General features: G+C 49.5%; 2 protein-coding genes across 2 annotated transcripts in view; one reads left to right on the top strand and one right to left on the bottom strand.

Moving 5' to 3' along the window:
• chac1 (ChaC, cation transport regulator homolog 1 (E. coli)) overlaps positions 1–18,503 on the bottom strand; it is a 182,779-nt gene that overhangs the window by 47,698 nt on the left and 116,578 nt on the right. The gene's annotated exons all lie outside the window — the stretch shown is intronic.
• Positions 6,728–18,503, top strand: part of rgs6 (regulator of G protein signaling 6) — a 39,620-nt gene continuing 27,844 nt past the window's right edge. The window contains 1 exon segment of the mRNA XM_062468553.1: positions 6,728–6,829. Coding sequence (XP_062324537.1) covers positions 6,812–6,829 — 18 coding nt within the window. The 5' untranslated portion in view covers positions 6,728–6,811.

Raw genomic sequence — 18,503 nt, 5'->3', positions numbered from 1 at the left:
TTACCTCTGTAGCGCGGCTGAAACATGAGCACTGGGACAGCGCCGGCCATCTTGGATCTGTTTCCCCGGTAACCAGTGTGTGTGCACCTGTGGCTGAGTCACTGGTGAATGAGTGGGTGTTATTATTCCAGAACTGAGCTGACAGGTGGACAGAGAGCTGACAAGTGTGTGTTTAATGGCCTGTTCATCCCAGCTGATTGACCTCAGCATGTTTCCTGTAAGTCCGTCCAGACAGGAGATCGAAGGTCTCCTCTCCAGCTCAGCGCCCAGTTAGGAGTCTGGAGGAGAAGGAAAACGGTGTTGGGATAAGGGGCGGGAATGTGGAGTTCAAACAAGAAGTGAGTTGTCGGTCTCGTGTGTGGGCTGTCTGTTAAGATCTTGAGTATTTGGTCCAGACAAAGCGAGTTGAATGGAAGTAAATCAGTGACATCATGTTTTGTAATGAGGCATTGAATACTTAATATTGAAATTTCAACACCACCAAATGTGTTCGTTTCGAATTCACCTCTTTAAAATTGAAATATGAATTTATTTCAATGTTTAAAAAAATCCAGATCCAAAAGTTCAAGGTTGGAAATTCAGGTAGGCCTAGCTCAAATTCTAAGTAAAATTCAAATCCCAAAAATGTAATACAGAAATATTCAAGCTTCAGAAATTCAAATAGAACAAAATTCAGGCTTTAAAATATATATTTTTTAAACATTGTCACTTATTTGCTTCCATAGACTTCCTGGATACGAGACTTGTATTCAAGTGAGAGCCACCCTCGTCTCCGTCAGAGAGCGTCTCTAGTAACACCACTCCTGACAACGTACCATAAAATAAACGCCTGCGAGCGTACTGTCTCTCCATCCCGATCCAGCCAGCCAGCACGCCCGCTAAAAACGCAATGATCAGTGTTCACAGCCACCACTTCCTGCACGGCCTTCAATACATTAAACATCCCTGAGATGGGGTTAGCTTTGAACGATGATCAAAGATATATTATTCAAAAAGATCTATGTAATGCTGCATAGGCTACATGCCAACTTGTGTGTACAGATGTTTCATAAGCCTTCTGGGGGAGTTGCAGGGCTGGCTTTCACCAGCCTGTGACATTTCGAAAGAGCAAGAGTCTGTCCTGGCGGTCCTAAGGTCTTTTCAAATAGTTATATAAAAAATGCCGTGTGTATTACATTTAACAGACGCTATTATCCAAAGCGACGTACAAATAGTTCTTATAAAGGACAGCAGAAGATCAAGAATCAGAAGTTCCATGGTCAGAGTCAAAGAACGGCGATAATCAAATCGCATAATCTCAGCTACCAGGCACGATGAAGGAAAATAATACTACAATACATCAAAAACATCTCAATTACTTAAATACGGAGCAACAATAACAACTTAACTTGCAGTAGCTATCTAGGCCTAATCAATGTATGGTGAAAAAACTAAAATGCCAACTACAGCAAGTTTAACGTATAGAGAGGTCAGACGTTAGAGTGGAAATGCGCAAGATTTAACGAGACATCGGGCGGCGGTAGAAAGTGCATGGTGAGCCCCTTGGAACACCACTCTTCCTGCCTTTACACTCATTCAATTATTTATCTGGAGTACTGTCCACAGGCATGATGGGATGTGTCGATACGTTTGGCCAAAGTAATCCATTAGAATCCTTGTTGCTGTTGACAGTTTGCTTGTAAGTGCATTGATTTGTGTGCTTATTGACGGTCATTTTTGCCATCAGTTCGCGAACTGCATTAAAAAAAACGAGAGAGATGGAGAGAGGGAGAGATAGGGAAAGAGAGAGCGATGGGGAAAGAGAGACAGAGAGAAACCGCGTCTCACTGTCCCAACGATATTCAATTAGATTCAAATATAGGCCATTTTCATAAAGCGTAATTGGTCATTTGGCCAAGTGAACAGGTTTTATGATGATAAGCATTGCTTTCATGTCTGGCAGTTTCCTGCCTGCCTCAGAGCAGTTTTCTCACTCATTTCTGTGTTTTTGTCTCAAATACACAATGTTCTATACCTGCCTGTTTTGTGTCTGGGTGGCAAATCCACACACCTGTCAAACGTATGCTGTTGTGCCAGTTGTGTTACCTTCAATCCTCTCCAGCCACACAGTGGCATACACACACACAGGCCCACCCCCCCCCCCCAACCCCATACACATACCTTATCAACATTCACCCCCACAACACACTCACACACTATCTAAATTCTCTCCAACAGCACACACACACACATCATCTGCACCCCCCCCCAACACTCACACACTATCTACATTCACCCCCACAAGACAGACACCGCATCCACATCCTCCCCCTGCACACACACACACTGTGGTCTCTCCTCCAGTGTCCCCGTCGTAGACGGTTTCTTCCCTGAGTCCATCCTTGCATCATCGGCTTTCATCTCAGGCTCCAGTTGCAGTTCAAGTCCTGATCCCTGCATCCTCTTCCTCTGTGCGTGTCTCTGTGTTCCAGACGTTAGCGAGGCCCACAGACGTGTTTAAACCAACAACACAGAGAGATGGAAAGAGGGAAGAGATCAAGAGAAAGGGAGGTAAAGTTGTAGATTTCATCAGAGAACAGATAACTATGCCTATGGGCCGACCAGATGGTACACAGTGAAGTGGGTTGAGGTTTCCCTTTGATACCATGCTGCCACAGCAGCGTGTGGAAACTAGCTCCTCTCTGTTTGGACTCTCTTCACCATCCTCTCTCTCTTCATCCCTTTCTTTCCCTCACTTTTCCCCACCTGTCTCTTCTGACTCTCTGTTCTCTCTATCTGTAGTTCCCTTCAGTTCTTTCCATCATTCTGCTGCGTTCTATCTCTCAATCCATTCATATCTATGTTTTGTTCTTACTGATAGATAGCTGCATGTTTTAGAAATTGCTCTATACACACAGACACACACACACACTCACACACACACACACACACACACACACACAGTAAGGGAGTCACTGTATCCCAACCCCCACCTCCTGTTTTCTCTCTCTGCTGCCCTCGCTCTGTTGCTCTCTCTCACACACACACACACACAGTCGTACACATGCAAAGATCCTCATAGCATACCTGACCGCTACACTCCACACACAACCAACCCTCTGCTGACGGCAGCTCCCCGCTCAGAGAGAGAACACGAAAACAAGGAAGAGAAAGAGAGAGCGAAGAAGAGGGATACGGAGAGACAGCGAGAGGGAGAGAGGGAGAGAGAGAGAGAGAGAGAGAGAGAGAGTGGGAGAGAGGCAGAGAGGGAAAGAAAGAGAGTGGGAGAGAGAGAGAAAGAGAGGTTGAGAGAGAGAAAGAGAGAGAGAGGTTGAGAGAGAGATAGAGAGAGAGAGGTTGAGAGAGAGATAGAGAGAGAGGCAGAAATCCATCTCCCGGTGGCTGACGCTGTGAAGCTTCTTCTTCTTCCTTCCTACTCCATCCATCCCCTCTGTCCTCCACCTCTCTCACTCCCGGAGCCAATTAGACCATGGACCTGCCGTTTGCTTGTTGCTAAGAGGAAAGAGGCACACAGAAGAGAGTGAACCAGGCACTTTTGTTGCTAAGGTAATGAATGCTTCCAGCTTCCAGTTTTAGAGGTATGATGTCTATATCGACATCTGTCATCTTCAACCGTGTGTTCGTAATCTGAAAATGAATGTAACGCAGGAAGCAATTAGGTGCTACAGAAAATATTGATACTTCAGCTTGTTTGTGTGAGTGGTGTGTGCTTGTCTTCAGATTGTAGTAGTGAGGGGAGGTGACAGTTGACACACTCTTCTCATTGAGTAGCAGGACTTTGTCACTGGGTCCTTAACTGTTCTCTGTCGGGGCAGTCTGGGGGATATGAGGAGCTGTGGGGGTGTGTGCTAATATGTATGAGTTTATGTGTGTGTAAAAATGCGAGTGTGTGTTTGTTGGACTGTGTGCTTGTGTTTGTGTGTGTGTACGAATGAGAGTGTGTCTGTGTCTGTGTGTGTGTGTATGAGTGAGTGTGTATGAGTGAGTGTGTATGAGCGAGTGTGTGTGTATGAGTGAGTGTGTGTGTATGAGGCGTTGCTGCTGCCAGTGCTGGGTCTGGAGAGCAGGGCAGACCGGAGGGTCTGGGGAGAGCTGGAACGCTCAGCCAGATGTGTTTCCTAGAGAGCAGAGGGTCCCTCAGCTGATCCACACCACAGTGTCCGCTCACATCAGATCTGGTGGAGGACGAGGAGAGCTGGATAACATCTGTTTAAGACACTTTCACTGCAGAGTTACGTTAGCTGGGTGTTTTCTCTGGGTTCCTATGGAGGGATACAGCACATGTGGATTTGTATTTTCTCATGTGACTGCTTTGGAAGAATCCTATTTGTGTCGCTCCTCCCATGCTAAAAATCCATCCACATAGCTGTAGACAACATGATGGATCCCTCATACACGAAACCAAATATTGATGTTCAGAAACATGGTGTGGTTGCTGCTGAACAATAAAAGATAATATCTTCCCTAAAGCAAAGTTTCGAAGTGGATGAGTGACTCATTGATTTAGACTAGATAAGTCATCTGGACACAGACTCTCAGAGCATCCTCAGGCTTCACAGCAGCAGCTGCCTGTGTGGCACTGGTAGATTGCCTACGTGTGTGTGTGCATGTTTGTGCGTGTGCTTGTGTGTGTGTCTGTGTGCACGTGTGTGTTCTTGTGTGTGTGCACCTGTGTGTTTTTGTGTGTGTGTGTGCACCTGTGTGTGTCTGTGTGCACATGTGTGTGCACGTGTGTGTGTGTGTGCGCGTGTGTGAGGGTGTGTGTGTGTCATCTCCAGGTCTGTTCTTCCTCTTGTCCGAGACAAACCAGGCTGATGAGGTTATTGATCAGAGGTGATAGCTGTAAGGGAACTGAGCTACAAGTTCAATAACAAAGACACACATGCACACACACACACACACTTACACACACATGCTCACACACACACACACACGCTCACACACACACACAAACGATCACCTGAGGAGACAGGGCAGCCTCATCCTCAGTGCTCTTTGAAATCGCTCACAATTAACAGCACAATCCAGCCAGTGCCTGCAGGGTGCCCCCGGGCCCTGGGCTGGCAGCACAGCCTTCAAGGAGCATCTGTGTGGCGCGATCTGGTAGAGCCCTGGCCTCCCTCCAAGTGCTGCAACCTTTAACGGGCTTCAGACAAGCTCACCTGACCCCTCTGTGTGGATCAGGACTGAGGACGGCCTCCACCTTGAAACGTGCCCCGCAAAAGGCAGTAGGGACAGACCTGTTTGGGTATGCACCTCCCAACCTCCCCTCCCCCCACGCCCCACTGCCTCCCCTTCCTCATCCTGCCTCAGCTGTCAATACTGTGACATGTGTCAGGCGTGCCGCCCACAGCCTGGAGATCTGCCACGGAGCTCTGAGGCGAAGGGTGGAACCTTCCAGAAGATCCTCTGGGATGGAATGTTCCGTCTTCGGGATTCCTGTGTTCACATTGTCCCGTTGTCTTGTTGTGTGTGGAAATGCTACTGGGAGCTATTAAGCTGTTGCTGTGCTCGTGATGCTACTAATTCCTCTCGTTTCTGTTCATCTGGATGTATCAACATGAAATGTTTTCAGCCAACAAAACATGTTTCCCCCTCCCCCTCTGGCTGAAAGATAGTTTTCTTTCAAACGCCGTGTCAACAGTAGGTGTCTGCGAAGAAAAAAAATAAACAAATCTGAGATTAAATCAAACACCCTCCGTTTCAGCTGTGCCGTTTGCCACTCGACACAATCAGTCCACTCACAGCATCCAGGGGTATTCAGCCCAGAGTGCCTTCTGTTGTCTGTCTATAGATAACACTGAGAGAGCCCGAGGCGGAATCGTGGTGCCCATTCCACTTTGCTGAGGGAGTCTTGTTGCTGCTCGTCGTTGACAAGGCTTCCTGTTTCACTCGGTGACAAGGACCCTAATGGTTTAGTGAGAGAGGAGAGAGGGGAGGAGAGAGGGGAGGAGAGAGGAGGAAAGAAGAGTGAGTGAGGAGATGTAATGATATCTAATGTTTTCCTGTTCGCTCCCCCCGGGTCCTAGCGACTGGGGAGAAGGGCTGATTGAGAAGAGAGTGGAAGGGAGGGGAGAGTGGAAGGGAGGAGAGAGGTTGACTACACATCCTCCCCTAGCCTCTCTTGTGAACAGGAGAGGTGGCCAAAATAGTGGAAGAAGGGATTGGAAACAGATTAAAACACAACTGCGCTACATAACGTCAAATTAATTGGTCCTCCCTTTTGTTTTCATCTTCAGCTTCTGACACGTGAGGAGAATCACAGCGGAAGAGCTAAGCGCCAAGAAGACCGATCATCTGAGGGACGAGAGAGAGGGACCGAAAGATGGAAGGAGAAGTGGAGGAAAGAGACTCAGTGGCCTCGGCTGTGGGCGAGCCTTCCCAGGAGCAGAAGGGGGTTGGGCCTCTGGAGGCAGAAAGAGCCCTGCGTCCTGGGGAAGGGGAGTCCGAGGGGGCCGGGGGGCTAGGGGGGCTGGGGGAAGATGAGGGGTCTGGGGGTCTGGGTGAAACCGGGGGGCCAGGGGAAGATGAGGGGGCCGAGGGCCAGGGTGCGGCCAGGGAGTCCGGGGGGCTGGGGGAGGCCGGACAGTCAGGGAGGGCTGGGGGGCCTGGGGGGGCCGAGGAGGCCGGGGGACCCAAGGAAAAAGAGACAAAGGAGCCTGTTTCTGAGGAGCCTGAGTCCCAGGTGTCTGAGGGGCCAGAAGAGGAGCCCAGGGGGGCTGGGGGGGTCAGGGGGACTGGTGCGACTGGGGGGGCTGGGGGTGTCAGGGGGCCCGGAGGTGCCGTGGACCCTGATGACGACTCCCCCAACATGATCGTCTACAGGAAGGTAAGAACACCTTTTCCTCATCACGGACTGCAGGTCTGGTCTGAACGTTGGTGGGAAGGTTTTTTATCAGCAAATATACAAATTCTACCCCTGCGCCTTATCTAAATATCATTGGGGATGTTTTCAATGGTCTCTTGACTTTGGTAGGGACCAGTCCTACGCCTGTGACTGGAGCTGTATGATTACCATCAGCAGACTTTGGACATGACTCACATTGTGGATTTGTGTTTACTATTGAAGAACATGACGTCCAGCCAAGGACAGACAGGCTCATGACGAATTGATCTACATTCACTTATAATTCACTCTGAACAAATGTGCAAAATTCTGCACATATTCTCTGACAACCCTCTGCCCCCCCCCCCCCCCCTCCTTGTCTAGACCCCAAATGGTGATCCTATACGTGATCGAGTGCTTTTAAGAGAGACCACATGCCAAACCATTGTTTATTTGTTTATGCCGAACTTTGATATGAAACATTTTTCACTGCCAAACAGACTGACTAATAGTTGGAGCTACGCACACATGCACAAATACACACGTTTACTTTCATAGCTCTTCCGTGTGTCATGCTGCTAGGTGGGTCAGCGAGCACTCATCACACACCTCTCTGTCTCCTCATTGGTTTAGAGAGAGGGAGAGGGGGGGCAAGGAAGACAAAAGGATGAAACGAAACACAATTAACCTGGATGAGCAGTGAGACATGGCTGACGTTGATAAATGTGCCCATTAAGAAGAACGCACCGAAGCCCTGGAGAGATAAGCATTTACATGTGGCGTACTGCACCCGAATAACTGCACACAGACACACACTCACACATGTACACACATATACGCACACGTACACACACACACATTCCCAGGCTAAGCAAAAAAGTCCTTCAGTGTAGTGTGACCATCAAAGTGGTGCCGGGCTGCAGCAGCATCGGACGCTCACACACAGCACCTCCACAGCCCCTCACACACAGCACCTCCACAGCCCCTCACACACAGCACCTCCACAGCCCCTCACACACAGCACCTCCACAGCCCCTCACACACAGCACCTCCACAGCCCCTCACACACAGCACCTCCACAGCCCCTCACACACAGCACCTCCACAGCCCCTCACACACAGCACCTCCACAGCTCCTCACACACAGCACCTCCACAGCCCCTCACACACAGCACCTCCACAGCTCCTCACACACAGCACCTCCACAGCCCACAGCCCCTCACACACAGCACCTCCACAGCCCCTCACACACAGCACCTCCACAGCCCCTCACACACAGCACCTCCACAGCCCCTCACACACAGCACCTCCACAGCTCCTCACACACAGCACCTCCACAGCCCCTCACACACAGCACCTCCACAGCCCACAGCCCCTCACACACAGCACCTCCACAGCCCACAGCCCCTCACACACAGCACCTCCACAGCTCCTCACACACAGCACCGCCACAGCCCACAGCCCCTCACACACAGCACCGCCACAGCCCACAGCCCCTCACACACATCACCTCCACAGCCCCTCACACACAGCACCGCTACAGCCCACAGCCCCTCACACACAGCACCGCCACAGCCCACAGCCCCTCACACACAGCACCTCCACAGCCCCTCACACACAGCACCTCCACAGCCCACAGCCCCCCTCACACACAGCACCTCCACAGCCCACAGCCCCTCACACACAGCACCTCCACAGCCCACAGCCCCTCACACAGTGGAGGAACCAGGAGAACCAGGAGAACACATCCTGGAGTTTCCTATAGGAGACTCTACAGGGAGTGTTTCCTCTGACAGCCAGCTAGCAGACACAGAGGAGAACCATTATGTAGATGACTGAAGGGCACCTCCCCTCTCTCTCTCTCTCTCTCTCGTCTCTCTCTCTCTCTCTCTCTCTCTCTCTCTCTCTCTCTCTCTCTCTCTCTTGTTGCAGTACTTGTTGCTGGAAGACATTGTGAATGTATTGTTACCGTGCAACGCAGGCAGGCAAACCTCCTCTGGTCTAAATACCTCCCCTCTCTCGTTCCCTCGTTATTCCCCCTATCTGTCTATTTCTGTGCTGCTATTTCCTGTCCCAGCATCCCTAGCACCTGTTATCCTGCTCAGAGTGGGGTGAATGAGTTGGTCTAGCTGAGGGCTCTCTCCCATAACAGCTTTAAATGATACAGTGTGATGGGTTCTATATATTATAACACTACTGGTGTCTGTTAATGGAAAGGACACATGCTCTCTCTCTCTCTCTCTCTCTCTCTCTCTCTCTCTCTCTCTCTCTCTCTCTCTCTCTCTCTCTCTCTCTCTCTCTCTCTGTCTCTCTCTCTCTCTCTCTCTCTCTCTTTCTCTCTCTCTCTCATCGCTCTCTCTCACACACTCTTTCTCTCACACACTCTCTCTCACACTCTTTCTCTCACACTCTCTCTCTCTCATCTCTCTCTCTCTCTCTCTCTCTCTCTCTCTCCTCACTCACTCACTCACTCACTCACTCACTCACTCACTCACTCACTCACTCTCTCTCACTCTCTCTATCTCTCTCTCTCACTCTCTATCGCTCCCTCTCTCAATCTTACTCTTTCTGTTTGTCTCTTTCCTTCTATAGTTCTGCCTGTCTTTCTCAGAATGATGTTTTATGAAGCATATTGTTCGCTCCAGTCATCCTTAAGGGACCAATAAAAGTATGTTAAAAATACTAAACTCTCTCAGAGACGGGCGGGGACAGAGGCAGGAACAGAGGCAGGGACAGAGGCAGGGACAGGGACCGAAGCAGGAACAAAGGCAGGGACAGAGGCAGGGACAGGGACCGAAGCAGGGATAGAGGCAGGGACAGAGGCAGATACAGAGTTAATGAAGGAGGTTATTTCAGGATTGTGATAATGAGGCGGGCGATTGTACATTAATACTCACATGATGTCCTCAGCCCCACCTGAGATGCCCTCTACATCTGTCACTCATCACTCAGTCAGACCTCTCTACACCCCCCCCCCCCTTTGTCTCTCTCTCTCTCTCACCTCTCTCTAGCTCTCTCACCTCCCTCTCTTACTTTATATCTTTCATTCCCTCCTCCTCTTTCTCTCTCCCTGTGTCTCTGTGTCTGCATGTGTGTAATTACTCACCTGGAATGGCCTTCTCTACTTGCCATTTTACCTCACATTTAGTGCATAGTAAGTAGCTGTTTAACCATCAATTCTTCTGTTAACCAGTCAAATGTGACTTCAATAGAGATATGCCTATGTAGGAATAGAGACAGAACAGAGAGAGAGAGAAAAGATAATCTCTGTAACCTCCCTATCACTGGAGCATTGTGACCCAGATGGTTGAGCAGGTCAGACTGATGCAAGGTAGTGATAAGACACCTTTCCCTGGAGGCTAACTGATCCGACCTTGCCCTGAGATTGCTAATGGGCCTGAATCGATGTAAGCTATCTCTCTCTTCCTCTCTCTCTTTCTATCTTTTATTTTATCTCTCTCCTCTCTTCTCTCTCTGTTCCTCTCTTTCTCTCGCCCTTTCTATCTTTTATTTTATCTCTCTCCTTCTCTTCTCTCTCTGTTCCTCTCTTTCTCTCGCCCTTTCTCACTCGCTCTTCCTCTCTCTCTTCCTCTTCTCTCTTTGTCTCTCTGTGTTTCTCTCACACAGACACACTCAACACAGACAATACACCATAACCTTCTACACTCACACTGTTAACTACCCGTACAGATTCACTTCCGACCTGTGGGTCTAGTCTTGATTAATGGCGTGTCTGTGTGTCTGTCCTGCAGTCACCCTAGAGTCCTCCAATCCAGGCCAGCCATGCGGGCCACGCCCAGCCCCAGCAGACAGCAGGCTGTGTTCACCCCTCAGGCTCCATCACCAGCCAAACTAAATATGTGTGTGTGTGTGCGTTTGTGTACATGGTTGTTCATGTGTGTGTGTGTGTGTGCGTTTGTGTACATGGGTGTTCGTGTGTGTGTGTGTGTGTGCGTGTTTGTGTACATGTTTGTGTACGTGGGTGTTCATGTGTGTGTGTGGGGCAGCAGTCCGTCAGCACCTCTGAGTGACTAGGCAGTTCTATAAATAGCATCTCTGCAGGTTTGTAGGGAAACTCATCCCCCGTGAACATTCAAATATCCCTGATCTAATCATGGAGAGGAGCTAATTAAAACTTTAATTACAGGGTAAACGTTGATGGGATGATTAAGCACATTTGTGGTTGCCAGTTTCAAAGCTTAAACTTCAGAAGGTTATCTATATTCTACAGTTTTACTTGTTTCTATGTGTGAGATTGAGGACTAAATTGAATTTCTAAAATAGAAACCAAAATGGATATTGATTAGTGGTTAAGTGTATGTCCTCAGGTGGCAGGGGTGTAGGGCTGGGTCTGTCTGGGTGTGTAGGCTGGTGTAGGGGTGGGTCTGTCTGGGTGTGTAGGCTGTGTAGGGGTGGGTCTGTCTGGGTGTGGAGGCTGGTGTAGGGGTGGGTCTGTCTGGGTGTGGAGGCTGGTGTAGGGGTGGGTCTGTCTGGGTGTGGAGGCTGGTGTAGGGGTGGGTCTGTCTGGGTGTGTATGCTGGTGTAGGGGTGGGTCTGTCTGGGTGTGTATGCTGGTGTAGGGGTGGGTTGTCTGGGTGTGTAGGCTGGTGTAGGGGTGGGTCTGTCTGGGTGTGTAGGCTGGTGTAGGGGTGGGTCTGTCTGGGTGTGTAGGCTGGTGTAGGGGTGGGTCTGTCTGGGTGTGTAGGCTGGTGTAGGGGTGGGTCTGTCTGGGTGTGTAGGCTGGTGTAGGGGTGGGTCTGTCTGGGTGTGTATGCTGGTGTAGGGGTGGGTCTGTCTGGGTGTGGAGGCTGGTGTAGGGGTGGGTCTGTCTGGGTGTGTAGGCTGGTGTAGGGGTGGGTCTGTCTGGGTGTGTAGGCTGGTGTAGGGGTGGGTCTGTCTTGGTGTGGAGGCTGGTGTAGGGGTGGGTCTGTCTGGGTGTGGAGGCTGGTGTAGGGGTGGGTCTGTCTGGGTGTGGAGGCTGGTGTAGGGGTGGGTCTGTCTGGGTGTGTAGGCTGGTGTAGGGGTGGGTCTGTCTGGGTGTGGAGGCTGGTGTAGGGGTGGGTCTGTCTGGTGTGGAGGCTGGTGTAGGGGTGGGTCTGTCTGGGTGTGGAGGCTGGTGTAGGGGTGGGTCTGTCTGGGTGTGTAGGCTGGTGTAGGGGTGGGTCTGTCTGGGTGTGTATGCTGGTGTAGGGGTGGGTTTGTCTGGGTGTGTAGGCTGGTGTAGGGGTGGGTCTGTCTGGGTGTGTAGGCTGGTGTAGGGGTGGGTCTGTCTGGGTGTGTAGGCTGGTGTAGGGGTGGGTCTGTCTGGGTGTGTAGGCTGGTGTAGGGGTGGGTCTGTCTGGGTGTGTAGGCTGGTGTAGGGGTGGGTCTGTCTGGGTGTGTATGCTGGGTGTAGGGGTGGGTCTGTCTGGGTGTGGAGGCTGGTGTAGGGGTGGGTCTGTCTGGGTGTGTAGGCTGGTGTAGGGGTGGGTCTGTCTGGGTGTGTAGGCTGGTGTAGGGGTGGGTCTGTCTGGGTGTGGAGGCTGGTGTAGGGGTGGGTCTGTCTGGGTGTGTAGGCTGGTGTAGGGGTGGGTCTGTCTGGGTGTGGAGGCTGGTGTAGGGGTGGGTCTGTCTGGGTGTGGAGGCTGGTGTAGGGGTGGGTCTGTCTGGGTATGTAGGCTGGTGTAGGGTGGGTCTGTCTGGGTGTGTAGGCTGGTGTAGGGGTGGGTCTGTCTGGTGTGTTTGCTCTGCTGTCCTCCTCAGTTGCAGGTGGCGCTGGTCCCTCCGGTCTGAAACCCTGCCAGCACTGGGCAGGACGCACTGTATAAGATGAATATGAAATGACTGCAACAGCATGTGTTTGTGTACCTGTGTGTGTGTGTGTTTGTGAGTGTGTTTGTTTGTGGGTGTATCTGTTTGTGTGTGTGTGTGTGCATGTTTGGCAGGAAGTTAAAGGACCCCCCAGGGGGTATTAGTGAAGGGACCACAATGTGCCAGTTCTTCTGTTTAACACTTTTTATTGGTGTTTTTGGGTAATCAATACAATTATACAATTTACGCATCACAAATCTAATGGTTATACCCTTAACCACAATAAGACCCACCCACCCCCAGTCAATGTGCCAGTTCTTTATTTTACATTCAAATTTCAAAAACCACATCATGACCACCACGGTCACCCTGGACGCCATTTCATGAGAACTGAGGGCTGTTTCCAGACGGTGGCGTCGAGGAAGAGGTCTTAAACACCAGAGTGGCTTGTCAAAAAGGGGGTGGGGGGGGTAGGGAAGGACCCTTTGCCTAAATATAACTTTCGGGATGGAGAAAGAAGGCAGAGTGGGTTTGTATGGCACTGTACGTGTTCACCTTTGAATCCGAATCAATTTCACATTCCCTGCAAAGGGGATTATTGTATTGTCATTGTAATATTTGGCCGACATCGCCTCTAACCATTGCTAGCTTCAAATCAAACAAATGCACCATGCCCCACTCCAGTCATATTTTTGGCAGCATTACAAAGGACGGCACTTCAAACAGAAACACACACCGTTCCATTTCATCTTGCATATACAACAATAACATGGAGACTGAGAGAGAGAGAGAGAGAGATAGAGAGAGAGAGGAGGGTGAGAGAGAGAGAGAGAGAGAGAGAGAGAGAGGGAGAGAGAGAGGGAGGAGAGAGAGGGAGAGGGAGGGGAGAGAGAGAGAGAGAGGGAGGGAGAGAGAGAGAGAGAGAGAGGGAGAGAGAGGGAGAGAGGGAGAGGGAGGGAGAGAGAGAGAGAGAGAGAGAGAGAGAGAGAGAGAGAGAGAGAGAGAGAGAGAGAGAGAGAGAGAGAGAGAGAGAGAGAGAGAGAGAGAGAGAGAGAGAGGGAGAGAGGGAGAGAGAGCTGTCTGTTTGCCAGCAGCGAACAGTCATCTGGGAGGTGTTAAAGATTTGGATGGGCGGGCCAGTGTAACAAAAGCCAGACAGACACCTGGGGTATTATTGTGCTAATGCTGCCTCTGCAGCCCACTCTGGTGAGGCAACACCTGTCCTAATGCTGCCTCTCACAGCCACACTGGGCCAGCATAGAGAAACTCTCTGGTACTTTGTTTTGGTATTGAGAGATTGGGGAATTCTATTTCTGGAAAATACACTCTCTGCCTGTATGTAGCAGTGCTTTGTCAGTGAGTTATACAGAGGTTTAAAGGCTAGGATTGTGTACGAAGCATTGGGGCGGTGCGGTGGTGAAGTAAATGAGGTTAAGGGGGGAGGATACAGGGGGTCTGGCAGGTGTGGAGGTGTGGGGGAGTTTAGGATGTAGGGGTGGGATGGGGGGGAGTGGGTGCCAGGATCTGGTGGCCTTTTCATGATGTACTGCTGTTCGGGGGTGTCGGGTGGGGATCTGAGACCTGCTGTAGGGAGGGGGGGTGGGGGAGGGGGAGGGGGGGAAGGCTGGGGGCAGAGGCAGCCAGAAGTCAAGTTATAATTAATGAATGTGAACTTTACCCAGTCACACAACCCACTGCAGATATAACACACACACACACACACACAGAGGTGTGTTTTCTTCATACACAGACTTGCACACACAGACTCGCACACTGGCATGTTTTCTCCTCACACACACACACACACAGCCCCCCTTCAGCTCACAGTCCACTGATATACAGAAACAACCCCACACATCCTCTTTCCATTAACCACTCTTCTGCTGATTCCCTCCCTCTCTGCTCTCTCTCTCTCTGCTCTCTCTCTGCTCTCTCTCTGCTGTCTCCCTCTGCTCTCTCTCTGCTCTCTCTCTCTGCTCTCTCTCTCTCTCTGCTGTCTCTCTGCTCTCTCTCTCTGCTCTCTCCCTCTGCTCTCCCTCTGCTCTCTCTCTCTCTCTCTGCTCTCCCTCTGCTCTCTCTCTCTCTCTGCTCTCTCTCTGCTTTCTCTTCTTCTCTTTGACTCTGCCTTGCAAATGTTTCAGCATGTGTAGTTTTGTTTGGTGTCTGTGCAGCATAAAATACATGACTCTGTAGGAAGGGTAAAGTAGGCCACGCTGACCCTTGTCCATTTGGGGCTAAAACCAGAAGGATCTTTGGTCAGGCCCCAAACGTTGCTGATGGTATTGATGGTGTGTGCATAGCAGAGCTGATGAAGCTGAGCTTGTCACCTCGTCTCTCACACACAGACACACACACTTATACACACATGAGTACACACATTTATTTACACACACAGATGCACACACATATACAGTCATGGTTTTAACTATGTAATGTTCCTCTTCCTACCATCATGGACTGTAGAGGTAAAGACTGTGGTGCATTCATAAGATCACATGACTGTAGAGGTAAAGGCTGTGGTGCATTCATAAGATCACATGACTGTAGAGGTAAAGGCTGTGGTGCATTCATAAGATCGCATGACTGTAGAAGTAAAGGCTGTGGTGCATTCATAAGATCGCATGACTGTAGAGGTAAAGGCTGTGGTGCATTCCTAAGATCACATGACTGTAGAGGTAAAGGATGAGGTGCATTCCTAAGATCACATGACTTGACGTTTTCCTCTCTGCTCAAATTCAACGCTGAGCTTCACATATTCCTCTAAAGCTCATGTTTCTGAGAATCTGTGTCCTTGAGTGATCTCTTATTTTAAGAGAACATACATTTTTGGCATGAATTTTAGGCAGAGAAAGACAGACAGACAGACAGACACACAGACAGACATTCCTGTCTAATCTCGTGGCTTACCTCTCTGCAGCTGAACACATTGTGCAGGACTACCAGCTCTCTGTTGGCTCCTTCCCTGCGTTCAGGTCTCATGTCTAACTAAACCAAGCAGCCTCCTGCTCTGCCCAGGAGCTGTCTGTGTCGTGAGAAGAGCACAGTGAGTCTGAAAATCAGGATCATGACTGACCCTCTCCTCTGTGTGTGTGTAGATATGTACGTGTGTGTGTGTGTGCAGGACATACTTTGTCCTCAGTATCCTTTACTGTGGGATGTGTTTACATAGTTCCAGTGTCTGGGTTTAGCGTGTTAGCTTGGTGGGGATCAGTGCCAGCTGATTAAAGAGACGCCCTTGGCATCTCAGCCCAGCCCTGTAGCAGCAGTGGTGAAGGCCTGGGACTGGTAGGCCTTCAGTTCCGCTGTCATCCCCCGGACAGGCCACGCCCTTTCCTGTTTCTCTGTCATTCAGTGCTTTCTTGTTGCTGTCCTATTGGGGTTCCATCTCCTTCACCAGCTCCTACATCTACCCCCAAAAAAGGCGCATGAGTGTGTGTGTGTGTGGGGGGTGTGTGTGTGGGGGTGGGGGGGGGGTCTGTGTGTGTGTGTGTGTGGGGGGGGGGGGGTCTGTGTGTGTGTGTGTGTGTGTGGGAGTGGGTGGGGGGGGGTCTGTGTGTGTGTGTGGGGGGGGTGGGTGGGTGGGGGGGGGTCTGTGTGTGTGTGTGTGTGTGCGTGTGTGTGTGTGCAAGATTGTGTGCATATCTAGGGGTGCTTTGTCTTTTTAAGATTCCCCCTTGTTAGGATTCTGTCTCTCTCTGTCTGTCTGCCGGCTGATAGGAAGGGACAGGGCTTGACAGCAGTCTGGAAGGAGCGGTGGTGCGGGTGGGGCCGAGGGGCGGGGGGCGGGGGCAGATATAGAAGGACAGGAGGAATAAAGATGAAATGAGACAAGCCTTATTCGAAAGCAAAGGTGGAGAGTCACGATAATGAAAAACAGAGAGAGAGAAAAAAAGAGAAAGAGAGAGATTGGAAAAGGAAAGCCAGACTAGGAAAGACGGATGGATGGAAGAAGTGAAATCTTGGGTGTGTCAGCTGGATGTGTCTCAGCCCTGCCAGTGTCTATCATTCCTCAGCCAGACGACTTAGTAGGTGTTTACTCTCTCCAGATGACGATGGATTTTATAGATCCCCACTTCTTCCTCCTCCATCAATACACACCATTAAGATCTGGGTGCAGCTCCATCCATTACCACTGGCGTTTACTGGTCTATCAGGCTATCAACCACATCCACTCAAATATATTGTGGCACACATCCTTCCTGTTAATCTTTCTCTCTCTCTGTCTCTCTATCTCTGTTACTCTCCTCTCTCTTTATCTATATATTTCTCTCCCTTTCTGTTTCTATCTCCTCTTTCTCTTCCTCTCTCTTTTGGTTTTGTCTATGTCTCTATAGATGTCTCTATTTCTCTCCCAGTTTGTCTCTCGCTCCTCTCTCTCTTCCTCTCTCTTTCTGTTTCTCTATGTCTCTATAGATGCCTCTCTTTCTCTCCCCGTTTGTCTCTCGCTCCTCTCTCTTTCTGTTTCTCTATGTCTCTATATATGTCTCTCTTTCTCTCCCTGTCTGTCCTCTCGTCTGCCTTGCTGTTTCTAACTCAGAAGCACCGCTCTTCCTGAACCAGATGAATGACTTGTGTAACCCTGGTGTGGGTTAGGGTTTAGGGTTAACCAGTCCTTGACAGCAATAGGCTCACCTGAGACATCCACACAAACATTACATGTGGGTGTCAAAGACTTAAATCCATTTTCATCAATTGCTTTAATCAAGCCACATCTAAAATGTAATGAAGCTGAGGATCAATACCTTTTTCTCCTTACTTTTAAAAATAAATAAATGTATTTTACCAGAGGAGAATAATTTCACTCTATATTCATCCAGAGGCTTTACTCTGCTCTCAAACATTATACACATTTTGTAGATTTTTTTCAAAGCGACATACAGACAGTGCAAATAGCAAGTTCAATCGGTAAGAATCAGAAGTGCATAGTTCTAACAGTATTTTGGTGGTGAGAGTCAAGGAACTGCTTGCATTTTACCAGGCACATAAATAAGATATCAACTACAGGTCAACAACAACATCTCAACTACAATGGTTAGTGTACAATAACTGGTAAATGGACTTTTTTTCATGGCACTCATAGCGTTTTATAGTTTTGCCTCTCATTCACTCCCTCACACGGTGGAGGAGCTGCCATGCAAGGCGCTGGCCTGCTCATCAGGGGCAGGATTCAGTGGCATGCTCAAGGATACTTCATCACATGACCAGGGGGAGTCGGGGATAAAACCACCAACCTTACGATTACTGAACTACCCTCTCTATCTCCTGAGCCACAGCCGACCCGGGATAATATTATTGTAATAATATTACAATAACAATATTAGTGTGTTGATGCTCGGTCACGCTCTCAACCCTTACTGTATGAATAGGGAGACCATGGAGAAATATTCCTAGGAGGGAATATTACTTATTGTCGATAACAAATTATGGTTTAGCAACATCCTCATTCATATAACCTTTCAGAGTTTAACAATTGACTAAAAGCATTCATCAATACCAATCATCACTACTTCCAAATGTACAATATACAAACTGTGTTCATCGGATTCTCCATTTTATTTTTTATTTTTTCAACATGCCATTTCAGAGTTAATTGTTTATGAGACAGCAGAGTGACTGCGACAGACAGATAGCTTTCAGACTCTGATAATCTGATCAATAGCCATCTAAGCCTGTTGATGGAGTGATGTGGAGATGGACAGAGACAGATAGCCATGTGGGTTCATAATGAGCTCAGATGGACTCGGACGCTGAGAGTAAAGTGAGAAGATCACATCGATTGACTGATAGTGAAGAGGTGAGGCGAGTCAATATTTACCTTTTACATTCAATGTCTTCTGAGAAAGGCAGAAGGTGTCTGTAGCTTCCACTGCACTTGTGGGAGGAGAAGA

The sequence above is a fragment of the Osmerus eperlanus genome, chromosome 8, assembly GCF_963692335.1.
Source record: "Osmerus eperlanus chromosome 8, fOsmEpe2.1, whole genome shotgun sequence".
Classification (NCBI taxonomy): Eukaryota; Metazoa; Chordata; class Actinopteri; order Osmeriformes; family Osmeridae; genus Osmerus; species Osmerus eperlanus.
Note: the sequence above shows the minus strand (reverse complement) of the source record. Positions and strands in the feature narration are given on the sequence as shown.